Here is a 13,985-nt window from a genome sequence, read left to right on the forward strand (position 1 = left end):
ACGGCCGGATTCAGCTGGACATGACTGACGATCAATTGAACACGCGGCAGACTGGCGATATATGAAGGTCGTCGACTTTTTAATATCCCAGTTCGGCTTTGGTGGGGACCCCTGTGCGATGCTGCCTTGGGGCCGGAGTGCAGTCGCGCTGCAGAGGCTCAAAATAGTCACGAGGTCTTGTGCATTGCGCATATAACCTCCCAATGATATCGAAAAACGATAAGTGCAAGTTCAAGGAGCTCGGCGATGCTGCACAATCGGAATCTCAGCCCACCGACACCCGACGACAGATGTTGTGCGCAGTGGATGCTATTCAGGTAACGGCAGGTGTCTACAACGTGCCATCCCAGGACGAACGTATTGAGTCAAGGGTTCGAACATGACAGCGTCGCATTGGACCACTTCTATGGAACGCAACGAGAACCAAAGACCAGCACCATGACAATGCAGCTCCTCGCCTTCATTTCTACGGTTTATGGTACTGCCTTCGGCTTAGAAGGGCGGAGCAAGTCCCGATTCGTGTTGGGCATGGCAGTGGCGTTGGTTCAAAGTGGTATGATTCGGAAAGACCTGACAACCGTCCTAGTCCTGCTGCTCACCGGTGTTGAGAGGATGACTTGCGAGCTGGTTAAAAAAAATTGAGACCGAGATTGAGAAACACTCAACCTTTGTACAACGCAGACCGTTTTCAAACTTTTCATGTAGCATATTGCGCTGCTCGATCGACAGTACGCCTTATCGGTGCTTGCCAAAATGTATGGACCCTCTTAAGTTTGGTACACTAGCCTATGTTTTCTACGTCATACAGAAGCGAGAGCTTCTGAGTGGCTATATGTCTTTGGTTCGACAGATGTGACACGCTGTAGAGCTACTGCAGGACATACACGTGGATAATGACCACTCACAAGCTTGTCCCACACAGCAAAACCACGGTGCGCATGCACTGTCTGTATCACGGTCCCAACTTCAGGGGGTCCATACATTTTAGCAATCATTATATAGCCTGAAGTGGTCTATCGAAGACATCGTATCGAGGAGTCGTAACGAAGTGATCAGCTGCCCGACGTCTCGGGACGACCGCAACTCAGCCTCTGATGACATGTCGATAGTATCGGTGCTTTCAAAAATTTGCAGACCCCCCTGGACTTGGTACAGTAATACGTACCGTGGCTCACGAGGGCGGACAGTCTTGCGAGTGGCCATTCACCACGTCATTGCCCTGCAGGACATGTACCAGACTGTCAATTCTGCAAACCAAGATAGAAACAGCCACTTAAAAGCCTTCATTCTTACATAACGTAAGTCTGTCGCAGTAGTGAACCAAGTTCTGGGAGGTCTGTACATTGCAGCAACCATTATATGAAGATGTACACCGTTGCCAGAGGCCTCCGACCAACACGCTCGGATCAACTTGCTGAAGGCACCATCATCTCTCAATGATAGGACTGCGGCTCTTTGGACCCTGCTTGAGATTGTGACACATTAGTCGACAACGATACAGGTTACATGTTCCGCCACAGCAACACACCTCAGATGCCTGTACGACTAACTCATCGAACTTCGCCTCGCCTACCCCGGCGATCTTTCGCCTTGCACAGACGGTAATGTTCGTTACCGATTAGCCTTACTCGTATCGTTCGCGTGGCGGCAGGACCAGAGCTCTGACCTGGTTGGTTCGACGTCGAATATCGTTGGTAACAGGGCTCGACAATACAGATGGCTTAGGTGAGATAGCACAAGCAAGCCACAAGCTCGTACCATTGACGTAACTTTAAAAGCTAGAGGCCTCTCCCTCTGCGCCTTCATAACTTGTACATAGATCCACGATCTACTAGCAGATCTCCAGTACAACACTTATATCCACTACTTTTCTTCCACGTGGTATTGCAGCTTATTTACTTCAACGTGGCGTTGCAGCTTATTTAACTGAGCCCGCCCGATCTATACATCTCTCCAGATCATTCTTACGATAGCTTTCTGCCACGGACCATCTAGTTTCCTGTGTGTGATCGAGACCAAACCCCCAAGTCTAACAGTGGATCTCCGTCAAAGTGAGTAGAGCGATCGTGTATTCATCGCATTCCCGCTGACACTTGAAGCAGCATCGCCGCATGTATGGAAGCAAAACCGCGCTTTTTTCAGTCATGATTCCACGGGATGAACCAAATACTTTGCACGTTCCTGACGAACCGGACATCGATAACGTACATCCGAACTCTTCACTTTTGAATGGGGACCCCTTCAAGTTCAGTCACGGATTGACGGGAGTGAATCAACCTCTGAACTATCTCTTCGTCAACCTTCTTATAGCGACAGTGCTTGTTCCTGTCACTCTGGCGCTGTTATATCGCGTTCTCGTATACCTTCGGAACGAAAGACGGCGTGTCTCGGCCATAACCTCATGCCGTGGCCATAACTTCTGGAGAAGAGATCGGTACTCATTTTGGGCCCCACTCAAAAGATACTTCCTGTATGCTCCCCTCGTGCGCGATCGACACAGTCGTGAGCTGCGAGTGGCCTCCGCGATCAATGCTGGAACTCTGCCTACAAGACCCCAGTTCCTGGTCATCGTGGTCTACATTGCCAGCAACATAGCATACTGCCTCGCAGTGCCGGAAAACATCCCCGATCAGCGCTTTGCGGAGCTTCGAGGCCGATGTGGAGCTCTCGCGGCATTCAATCTAATCCTCGCAGTCTTGTTTGCTCTCCGCAACAACCCGCTCATCTGGATACTCGGCGTCAGCCACGACACGTTCAATCTCTTTCACCGATGGACAGCAAGATTGGTAATTCTTGAGTCAATAGCGCACGTCGCTGCGTTTATGTACAATACGTACAGAGTCACCTACAAAGGGCAAGACGGTTGGAACAGCGTTAAGTGGGTCCTAGGACATTCGGTCTCCTATCAATGGGGTCTCGCTGGCTTCACAGCCTTTATATTCCTCCTACTACAGTCCCTCGGACCACTCCGACGAGCCTCCTACGACACTTTTCTGAATTTCCATCGCCTCGGCGTCGTCATAGCAGTATCTGGCGTCTACTTTCACATGGCGAAGCATGCTTTGCCGCAGCTTCCTTGGGCATATCTGTTCATCACTTTGCTTGCGCTGAAGCCACTGATAACATTTGGACGTGTCATCTATTACAACTCCTCGTGGAAGCGACGCAGCTGGACCAAAGTTACCGTTGAAGCTTTGCCCGGAGAAGCAACCCGCGTAACGTTCTCCATACCAAGGTCGTGGAACGGCAAACCTGGATCGCACACCTACGTATACTTGCCAAGGATAGCTCCATTTGCCTTGCACCCATTCTCAGTAGCCTGGCATACTTGTTCAGGGAACGCTAGTCTGGACTCAGAAAAGATTCCCTTGAGCATTGAGGATCTGAAGATCGAAAGCGGCCCCAGCACGATCTCGTGTATCATTCGCGCGCGTAAGGGCATGACCCGCGCGCTGTACGACAGGGCTTCCAAAGCTAAGACCGATCATATTGAGCTATGGGGCGCGATCGAAGGACCATATGGTGGTTACCATTCTCTGGACTCGTATGGCACTGTTGTGCTCTTTGCCGCAGGTGCCGGCATCACGCATCAGTTGTCATTCGTGCGACATTTGCTTGCAGGGTACAGTCACAATACATCGGCCACGCGGAGGATCGTGCTCGTTTGGTGCATACCCAACATTGACTCCGTTGAATGGATATACCCATGGCTGGAGGAGCTCGCCGCTATGCCAGACTCCAGCGACATTGTCCAGATACGGCTATATGTCTCGCGGTCAACCTCACAGGAAGCGGAGGCAATGCCATTGCCTATTCAAGCAGAGGTTTATTCGCAGAGATGCGACCCCCAAGAGATCGTCGATGAACAGGTTCTGGCGCAAGTCGGTGCTATGGCAGTCACAGTATGTGGTCCAGGAGGGTTCAACGACAGTGTGCGCGCAGCTGTAAGGCGACGTGTGGGCTTGCGCAACATTGACTTTTTTGAAGAGGCGTTTTCATCCTGAGTTGCGGCATGTCACACGACAGCATCGTCTGGACCTAAAGATTTGGCTACTCATACCAAGATCTTAGCTTCGGGCAGCAGCCGGATCGTCATTGCGGTGTAACATGGTTACAACATGCTCGTGTGACGGCGTATTTTTTCTGTTATGCATCATGCCGGAGTCTTTATACTAGTGGATAGACCTTGATAGACTGAACAACCCTGACAATTTTCAACCACATCGGCCAAAGCTTGTGCCTTGCGACAATATTCAGGTTATCTGTCGTGGTCCTTGTGACATGGCAGAACAGCAATGAGGCGTACAAACATACCCCGCTGGAAGTATCCCAAATTTCATACTACCGCTGGGTCATGGGCAAAGTCTACCCAAACACGTACCGAATGTGCTCTCAGATGGCCTCCCCAGTGTTTCGCATATCCTTGATGCTGGGCCAATCGTGATGCAAAACGAGGAGCATTCATAAACTTGTTACAAACTTGGCCTACCGCAAGCCATAGCATCAAATTAGAAAGAACGACCTTGATTTCAGGTAGCAGTGTATTAGTTTGGTGCATGTGGGTCATTTGGCTACGTGTCCCAAATAACGCGACAGTTGTATGTGGCGCACCTTCCTGTAAAATTTGGTACAGAACCACCAGGATGAAGAATCCACACAACGAAATATTGAGTTGAAAATGTTGCGGTATCAGCTGATCCGTACGAGACCCGATTACCCTTGCTTAGACTCTTCTGGACTAGCACGTTCCAGGGCCAATATATATCGTCTTCTCCTAGCTAGATAGCAACTCAGCGCAGTGTTCCATCGACTCGATAGTCCTACGTAATCGTTTACTGTAGCTATCAGTGTGCTACAGTGGCTACGCCGCCACAGAAAAAGCTCCCAAGACCACGAACACCCCATCTTACTTTCCGCACCCTCCACAAATTGTTGCATTCACAAACCTCATCAAACCACTTGTTTTTCTGCACTCAACCTTTATTGCAGCATGCACCATCAGCCTTCTACGACCAGAAGGTCCATCAAGTGGCCAATATGACGAGAATAACTTCACCAGAAACTTTTTCGCCAACGAAAGAAATGGCGACACGTTGCAGACCTCCGGACTGTCTATACGTTGTAGTCGACAGTGTCGCCTTCCCCACGATCAATGACAAAGATGGCTCAGTCGTCACTCCCTTGTCAGGCGGTTTCCATGCGAAGCTGGACTTCGTTTGTGAAGATGTGACGCAGGACAACTTGCGTGCGCACCTAATACACAGCAACTGTTCCGTCTTGGAATCGTGCTTCATCTCAACCTTTGAACACGAAGGTACGCATTGCCCCCTTGTCGTTTGAAAGCTAGTATTGACAGCAAAGCAGAAACCGCACTGGAAGCGCCTCCCTTTTGCGCCTCAGACATGATCAAGAACAAGCTGACGATTCCCCATGCAACAAAGCTGATCATCGACACATCGAAACTGCAGGCAGGGTGGATCGATACACCTTCTTTCGGAAGAGTGCCAGTGTGGCTTGAATACGGCGAGTTGCCCAAAGTGCCAAGAGGCGTGCTATACATGGCACAAGAAGGCATCGATGCATTTGATGCGAGCATCTGGATCAGTCTTGCTGAAGTACGAGATATCCTAGGACTGGAGCCACACCATGGCGTGAAAGGAGAATGGTTTGCTTGCGGCTATATTCCTCGGAGCATGGTAGAAGCGCAGGTTGTGCTGCACAACTACCAACGAAAGCCAGATGTGGCGCATTATGTCCCAAAGCGAAGCGGTTCCATCAGGTCCATCAGATCTATCTCTTCTGATGAACAGGAAGAGCATCTGAAAGAGCAGATCCTCAGAAACAGGGCATCGCGAGGGGATTCGCGGTCACAGGTAGCTTTGAAGAAGCATGAACATGCCAGAGTCAGGCCACTGCTGAGGCAAGCAATGGAAAACAGACAGGTGAGCTACGATTACAAAGCATCCCAAGAGCAATACTAACAGGACAAATCAGGCTCTAAAGCAAGCGGAACGCAATGGGAGCGTTGCATTGCTAACGGAAGTTTCAAAGGCTGATATAAAGCCTAGACAACAAGTTATCTTTCCATACTCATTAATCGGGGAGCTGAAAAAGTTCTACGAGAATCCTCATTGGTTTACTTCGGTCCGCTCGCCCAAACTTCGGGAAGCTCTAGAACGGACCCAAGCCTCCAGGTCAAGAGAGACTCCTCGCAAAAAAGAAAGTGCGCCCGTTCCAGAACCTCAAGATAAGATAGATAAGCGTGTGAGATGCTTTTTCCCGAACGATCCTCACGGCAGGAGCGTAGGTGAAGGTCCTCCGGGCCAAAGGCAGGTGCGAAAGAAGGTGGTAGTCACAGAGGATCCGAACGAGCAGGCCTTTGGGGAAGATGTTGGCGAGAATCTTGACATTCAAGGTTTCAAGAAGAGTTCCTTGACAATTGCGACCGTAGACGAAGACTCGGAGTCGCTTCCACACTCAGAGCAACTTCGCCGCGCTCGAGCGGGAAAGAAAAAAGTCGGCTTCATCGAGCCTAGTCATATTTCTGAGCCTGAGCCTGAGCCTGAGCCTGAGCCTGAGCCTGAGCCTGATGAAGAGATGGAGAACATCTTGAACTCCGTCATAGAAATGAGCGACGTTGGATCGGTGCTGGACGAGCTGGCACAACCCAAGATCAAGTTCACTTTGCCCGAACCACCTCTCTCGAGCGCAGGTGAATCGTTATCAGACGACGCACCTTCCATGACAGACGAAGACCCACCTTTCGGTGAAGAAGTGTCTGCGAACGAAGCCGATGTATCAGAAACTCAAACATCCGCTTCAGAACGTGCTTTTGGCCGCCGAAGACAAAGATACCACACTCCAGGTTTACAACACCTAGGGAAACGCATGGCATTGGATTGAGCAGATAGACGCGTGATCAAAAGCAATGCACTGCTACTCGCGTCGGAGGGAGTGAAGGTATCCACTGATCGCCATCACGTGATAGGCTAGCGTCCATGTAATCGAGCCTCTGCTGAACCACAATACAACACACTTTCCACTCATTTCAACAACTAGCGAATAGTGTTGTAGAATGAAGGAGGTAGGATTCGTTGAACTGTATCCATGAGATTGAGCGCCGCAGCAGAACAGCAAGCCGAAAGTGGCGTTGTGCTGCCTTAGACGTAGTTGGAAACTCTTCACATTGACCGTTAGTCTGATAGCAGTATCGCCATCAGGATCACGGCAATATACACTTCTTAGCTTGCCTATAGCCCTAGTTCGATCTAACACTTTCCCCTCTTCCAAGATTTGCACGACACAATCAGTACAAGCTGCACATCGCGACAAGGGTATTTCACCTCAATGCCATTCGAGCACATCGTTTACTGGGTGATCCGTGATGAAGCACAGATCTTCCAACCCTGGTTGGACAGGACCTGCTTTCGGCTCGAACCCCTTCCCGGACCGATGAAGATTCAACTTCTGGTTTTCCAAACGACAATGCATAGCACTCTCCGTTCGAAGTGAAGACTTCATGCTTTATATGCCCAGTCGGGTTGCGTAGAACTCGATGGTCTTCGGGATGTCCTTGGCTGCGATAATAACTTGACCAAGAAGGAGGCCATCTTTCGGTGATGCAGACTGATTGCACTTCGCGACAGTGTGCCGAAGTCGCGTCGTGACGCGTGCCGCTAGACTCGCTGGATTCTAGACTTTGCGTCATCCCGCACCGCATCCTCTAAACAACATCACTTCTTACCAACCTTCGACATCATCTTTCGCAACTTCGGTTGCATCAGTTTCTGGATTCAGTAATTCTTGGGCTTCTGTCGAGCACTGCAAAAAACTTGATTTCGACTCGTTTAAGACGTCCATGCCAACTTTTGAGCCCCTTCGAGCGGCTGTAGCCGGATTAGGGGCGACCATGCCAAATGCGGTCATCTACTGGACTGAAGCGGATGATGCACAACCATTTTCGATATGATGTGGATATTGGTGATTCATGTGTATCGGATACGAGTATGCGATGACCTGTGGGCTGCGCACCTGTCAACAGCACAGGAACACTTTGTCTGATCGAAAGCTGCTAGGACCGTAGTGATGTGGCAACTCTGCTAGCTGTTCGGCCAAATGTGAGTCCCGGTAGAGCGAGTTTGGTAGAACATTACAGGGACGAAGGCACAGGAACTCCCAGACGTTTTGATCGCAAATATGCTGCTCTTGGATGAAAAGAAGCAGGAGCAAACATCCCAAGCAGGATCGGCTATAAGTGCGATGCCTCATATTAATCAGATTCCAGGCACGACGTACCTGAAAGATCCCTGAGGAGCAGAACACGGGCGCCAGATTTGTCACGGAGTATGCCCGATTTCAGAGAAACACCAACCTTCAGACATGGGCGATTTCCTGGATGACTTGAAGTCGTATGGTCGAGGGTTTTGTTGAGAGGAGGATAGAAAGTATGGAAAGCGCTTTGAGAATGGACAGAGACAGCAGACATGTCGATTTGGTACTGCTGCTTCCGAAAAAGAAGCCTAAGCAGCAGTTACCACTGCAGTAAAGAAAGCTTCATGGAGAAGAGCACAGCAATAGATGCAGTCGTTTTAAAGTGGGAGAGAGACCACAGACATAGCACCTGACCATGTAAATTCTCGGTAAAAGGCAGTCATTGATAGCGATTAGACAGAACAGTATACACAAAATAGTGCACCTTATAGATTGTAAAATGTGCACTTAAAACATGCGACTCTCATCAAGCAATTTGAGATAGAGCACAAGGCACAGATCGTGCACCGCACTGATTCGCTTTTGAGACAACGGAAAGGCAAGTGCAAGACATAAAGCTTTGATCTGGACTTTCGGTACTTGGCACCGTCAGAAAATTATCGGGTTAGAAAGTACTCCTAGGAGAATGAGAAGGCACAGACATGTGGTCCCTTACAGAGGACTCTTTGAAGGAAGGTGGAGGAGGATATCGACCAAACGGCTGTAGAATTTAGAGGAAGTGACTTTTGAAGGAAGATGATGAGAAGAATGATAGAAAGGGCGAAAGGGAAAGTTATATACCCCTAGCTCTGAGATGGCACATGCTTATGATGCCTCAAGTGTAGCTAGGGAGATATATCGCGCATAGAATGGTCGAAGAGCTGGCAAGAGCTAGAACTCTACATGCACCGTGTCTGTGTTGTGATTCTAAACAGCTAAAGCGGCAACCATGCCATCTTCTCGAGGGAGAAGTGGACACAGACATCCCTAGCCTCGTAGCAGTACTTTAGCGGGAAGGAAGGGCGCGAGTACATAGCAAAGGAGCCTGCCACTTTTGATGAGAAAGAACTCAGGATGCGAGATGAGGAAGAAAACGGAGGTGGGATGCAGCAATACATATGTGAGTCTATTATTTTTTGCATGTGATTGGAGACGGCAAGTGCAGTGGAGCCGGGAGTCAAACAAGAACAGTACATTCTGGAGGTATGAGCTTGAGGACGCGACGGCAGAGCATATTCTGTAGTTTTCAAACGCTGTAGACATGTTGTGTTTGTCATGCGTTTTCTGGAGAGAAGGAAGGCGCCGAGCATGGAGCTGGCCTGGCAGACTTTGAACAGGGCAGAAGGAACAGGCATGTGCCACCGTCATCAAGCCGTTGGAAGAAAGAGAAGACAAAAGACGTATTGATGTGGCGGTAACTTTTTGACAGAGGGAGGACGCAGAAGAGCATGCAATCGGCCTTGCAGATTTTTTTTTTTGGAAGGGAAAGGTGAGAAGCGCATGGTTCGCGACCTCGCAAGTTTTGATAAGAATATACTTTAGATGAGTGATGAGGAAGGAAGGACAGCAAGGCAGGCCGGAACAGATTATAATATACCATCCCAAGAGTGGCAGCAAGTGATTGGGGCGTTGAAGTGCAGCGAGCGAAGAATAATGATATTACTACACAAGCCTGAACTTTCGTCAGGCGTCAGTCTACGCAAGCTATGCACCCAGATATACGACTTCAGACCCCCTCTAGTCACCGTCTACCTCCTCATGCCAGCAGCCGGCGCAATGCCAGCAGCGCGCGCCTTCTCCTCAATCTCCTTGTTCTTTTTCTCCTGCGCCTCCTTCTCCTCCGTCTTCTTCCTCTCCTCCTCCCTCTTCAACTGGTCAGGGCGACGGACAGCGATGTCCTTGGGCTTGTTATCTGAGAAAAAGTACTTGAGACCCTTCTCAATGACATAACAAGCGATAAAGTCTCCAGCCATAACCGTCGTAATCATGATCTTGAAATCCATGGTAAACGGCACAAGCTTCAACTTCTCATTGATCTCCGGGATAAACTCCGTCGCACACGAAAACGCGACGGCAGACACGCTGACCAGGCCCCAGTACATGCCCTTGTTCTCGCGGATGGATTCGCGGAAGGGGCGGCCCTGGTAGTTGATTGCGAAGGTGGAGATTTGCTGGATGAGTTGGAGGAGGTAGATTGCGGAGTTGAGGAGGGAAGGCTCAAACTCTTTTTCGAGATCGGGGTTGGGGTCCTTGGGCTCGACGCGCTGGACGTACTGGGAGACGTAGATCAGGGTTACGATGTGCACGGCGAATTGACCGAGGACGGAGCCGATGATGTAGATGTTGAAGATGTTGTGTTGCGGGCGCTCTTTGGAGAGGGCTTCGACGGTCTGTCACGTTCAGATTAGCAAAAGGGGGTTGAAAGATGGGAGGGAAGAGGAACATACCTTTGCGCGGGAGATGGACAGGAAGCAGACGCTCATCATCATTCCCGAGATCGTGACTTGACCGTCACCAAACTTGATACCGTCGAGGTACAACACAGACAAAGAGTAGGCAGAGATTAAGCAGTTCAGCGCAAGGATCTTGTACATCTGGATAGTCGCAACGAGTGTGCAGCGACCCTGGCGGATGATGTTGGGGATAGCAACGACATTGGCGAGCTTGGAAGTGAACGGCGCAGCGACGGAAGCGTCACCAAGCTTGATCGTAGGCGGCTCGTTGTTGAGCTCGTCGAGCTCAGACTCCATCATCTTCTGGCTGAGCTGCTCCTGAATACCCATAGGCTTCTTCTCCTGACGCGCAGCGACGTCGGTAGAGCCGTTGGCAGCGCCATTAGCACCGGCGAGGCCCTTGCGTTGTGCCTGCTGGAGCATCGCCTTCTCGTAGTGCGGGTTCGTGGGACCGGGAGGGTACAAGTGGGCAATGTGGACAGGGACCGGAGGCTGGGGCTGGTTGAAGCGCGTCATCATCTGGCACTGCTTCTCGTAGATCTCCTTCATCTTCGTGTTGCGGTAGTGCTCGCCAATCTTGTCGAGATCCTCGCGCGTGCCGTTGAGCAGCGCAACACCGATGTGAGCTTGCTTGAGCGCACCGACGTCGTTGGTACCGTCACCGGCCATCAGCGTGGTGTAACCGCAGTCCTTGAGGCCGAGCAAGATCTCCTCCTTCTGCTTTGGCGATACACGAGCGTAGACCCAGGAGTAGCGGAGGATCTGCTTCCAGCCAGGCTGACCAACAAACTTGGCGAGAGCGTATCCGGTAATACAGATGTCCTTGGAGTTGAGAATGTCGGCAGCCAGAGGTTGTGTGGGATCGACGGGAATGTTGACTCTGTCATCGACGCTCTTCCAGACAAGAGCCTTTCCAGACTCGTCGTGCTCGGGCGCATCGAGGATATAGCACTCGCGATCAACGATCTCGCACTGCTTGGCAACGTGGACCGCGGTCAATGGGTTGTCACCAGTGATCATAACAACACGGTGGCTAGACTCGTTGAGCGAACGGCATGCCTCGACGGCATCCGGCTTGAGCGGACATTGGAGGACGAGGAAACCAGCGAAGTGAAGCTCCGACTCGACCTGTTCACGCTTAAGATCGTTGATGCGGTTCTGGCCCCACTCGCCATCCTCAGCGAGGAACTTGTAGGCAAGAGCAAGTACGCGACCACCGTTGCGAGTGAAGTGCTTGAAGGTCTCTTCGTAGTTTGGCGGGGCGTGGACCAGCATGCTGCGGATTGTCTCGGGCGCGCCCTTGACACCAACGAATGTGCTTCGGACCTTCTTTCCATTGTTGTTGTTGACCAGGACAGTAGCGACGGAGCTCTGGCGCTTGAGGGCGGACGAGAACTGGAAGCGGCGGCGGATCTGTACGAGTTCGGCGTGGGATTTGGCGGTGGTAGTCGAAGCGTTCAGCGTGTCCTTGGCTCCGACCTTCCAGCCAAGAGCCTCAATGGTAGCCTTCTCCATGGGCTCACCGACGATGTCTCCTTCATCGAGCTTGACGAGAGCGTGAGCGGTGGCGAGCACGAGCGTCGTCTGCGTGCCGACTTGGTTGACCTTGGTGAGCTCGGTGTGCGCGCCATCAGTGCTGGTCCTGACGCCCGGCTGGCCCAGCGAAAGGCCGGCAATACCCTCGACAATGAGATCCTCGCCAGTGAGGGTGCCGGTCTTGTCAAAGCAGGCGATGTCGACGCGACCGGCGAACGGGATGCGGAACGGCTCGGTGCAGAAGATGGCGTACTTGCTGAGTGCCGCAAGGGAGGTGTTGACGGCGAGGCTAAGCTCCATGGGAAGCTCCGGCGGAACGACACTCGTGACGATCAAGACGCAGTCGAGGAGAAGCTTGTTGCGCTGCCGGTCGAGCCGGACGCCCTCCTGCCAGACATACCACGAGGCGGCGATGGCGAACACGGTGAGGAAGAGGATGAAGAGGAGGGCCTCGACGTTGTTGGCGGAGACGCGCTCGGTGGCGTAGATCATGGTCCTGACGAGGCTGCCCTGGTTGGTCTCGAAGCCGGTCTTGATAACGACACCAACAGCACCCTTGTCCGGCGGCGGAGGCACGCCAGACGACAGGCGCGGGACCGTGTCCGCACCATCCTCTGCGCTGTTGCCGTGAGAGACCTGCAGGACCTTGGTGCCGCCCCAGAGGAAGGCGTTCTTGTCCAGGCCCTCAGGCTCAATGCGCGCTTCGCCAGGGCGGAGCTGGACCGATTCCTTGAGCACAGGCGTGCTCTCGCCAGACAGCATAGCCTCGTTGACGATAGCCGATCCCTCGAGCAGCACCATATCGCAGGCAACGCCCGAGTCCTCCTTTGTGCGGCCCACGCTGACCACGTCGCCGGGCAGCAGCTTATCGCTCATGACCTCCTGCCACTTCTTCTGGCGGTACACCAGGATCTCGTAGGGCTTGATGCTCATGCCGCGGAACTCGTTGAGGGTGCGCTGACGCTGCCAGACGACAGTGCTCTCGAACATGACGAGCATGAACAGCGTGAACAGCGAGTAGTACCAGTAGTCGTCGAGCATCCACAGCCCCACGCAGAACACCTGGAACACGAAGAAGGGCGCGACGGCGTGCTCCTTGAAGAGCTCAGTGAAGGTCGGGACGGGGATGTCGAAGGCATTGTCGCCGTAGTGCTGCTGGATGCGCTCGACGTCGGCGGGCGAGACGAGGCCCTGGGTCTGCTGCAGCGTCTTGAGCTGCGGCTTCGGGTCGCTGTCGAGGGCGTAGGCGAGCGGGGCAAAGGAGCCCTTGGTCGGGTCGTAGAGGAAGCGCCGCTTCTGGAAGAGGAACGAGAGGTTCGGCTTGCCGCCCACGTTGTCGCGCTTCAGCTGGCAGATCTCCGCGCCGCCTGCGTTCTCGATGGGCTGCACCTTGATGAGCTGCGCGGAGCGGATGTCGGCGGCCTTGGTGGTGGTGAAGAGCGTCTTGAGGTTGATGTTCCATTGGGTGAGCAGCCAGAGGAGCGACTGCAGGGTGACTATGCTCGCCACCCACACAAACGTCCATTCCTGCGACTGGATGTACTGCTCGTACCGCGCCTGGGAGAGGTAGATGGACGAGAACGCGGGCCAGATGACGAGGAACGGCCACACGTAGAGATGCAGCTGGAATGGCAGCGGGTTGTGCAAGCTGGCCGACCGAATCTGCCGCTGGTCAACGAGCGGCGCCATGCTGGGTGGTTGTGGTGACGGTGATGTCGTGTCCTCTGCAACTTTTTGTCGAGATGC

At 52.4% G+C, this 13,985-nt stretch overlaps 3 protein-coding genes across 3 annotated transcripts; 2 read left to right on the plus strand and 1 right to left on the minus strand.

Annotated features, from left to right (window-relative positions):
• Nucleotides 1-2,157: 2,157 nt before the first annotated feature.
• On the plus strand, nucleotides 2,158-4,004 carry BU25DRAFT_478435 (uncharacterized protein; the record flags this gene model as incomplete). The annotated part of the gene is made up of 3 exons (XM_033710998.1): nucleotides 2,158-2,204; nucleotides 2,378-2,470; nucleotides 2,501-4,004. 3 exons carry the CDS (start codon nucleotides 2,158-2,160, stop codon nucleotides 4,002-4,004), a joined length of 1,644 nt encoding a protein of 547 aa, XP_033557442.1.
• Nucleotides 4,005-4,804: 800 nt separating this feature from the next.
• BU25DRAFT_414514 (uncharacterized protein) lies at nucleotides 4,805-7,130 on the plus strand. Its single transcript, XM_033707311.1, has 3 exons — nucleotides 4,805-5,314; nucleotides 5,365-5,942; nucleotides 5,995-7,130. Exons 1-3 carry the CDS (start codon nucleotides 5,038-5,040, stop codon nucleotides 6,901-6,903), a joined length of 1,764 nt encoding a protein of 587 aa, XP_033557443.1. The 5' UTR covers nucleotides 4,805-5,037; the 3' UTR covers nucleotides 6,904-7,130.
• Nucleotides 7,131-9,887: 2,757 nt separating this feature from the next.
• Nucleotides 9,888-13,963, minus strand: BU25DRAFT_494452 (cation-transporting ATPase 4). The gene is made up of 2 exons (XM_033711783.1): nucleotides 10,698-13,963; nucleotides 9,888-10,640 (listed from the first exon to the last, which is right to left on the minus strand). The coding sequence occupies exons 1-2, from the start codon at nucleotides 13,926-13,928 to the stop codon at nucleotides 9,999-10,001; spliced, it is 3,873 nt and encodes a 1,290-aa protein (XP_033557444.1). The 5' UTR covers nucleotides 13,929-13,963; the 3' UTR covers nucleotides 9,888-9,998.
• Between the last annotated feature and the right edge of the window lie 22 nt (nucleotides 13,964-13,985).

Source organism: Macroventuria anomochaeta (genome assembly GCF_010093625.1).
Source record: "Macroventuria anomochaeta strain CBS 525.71 unplaced genomic scaffold BU25scaffold_38, whole genome shotgun sequence".
Taxonomy (NCBI): domain Eukaryota; kingdom Fungi; phylum Ascomycota; class Dothideomycetes; order Pleosporales; family Didymellaceae; genus Macroventuria; species Macroventuria anomochaeta.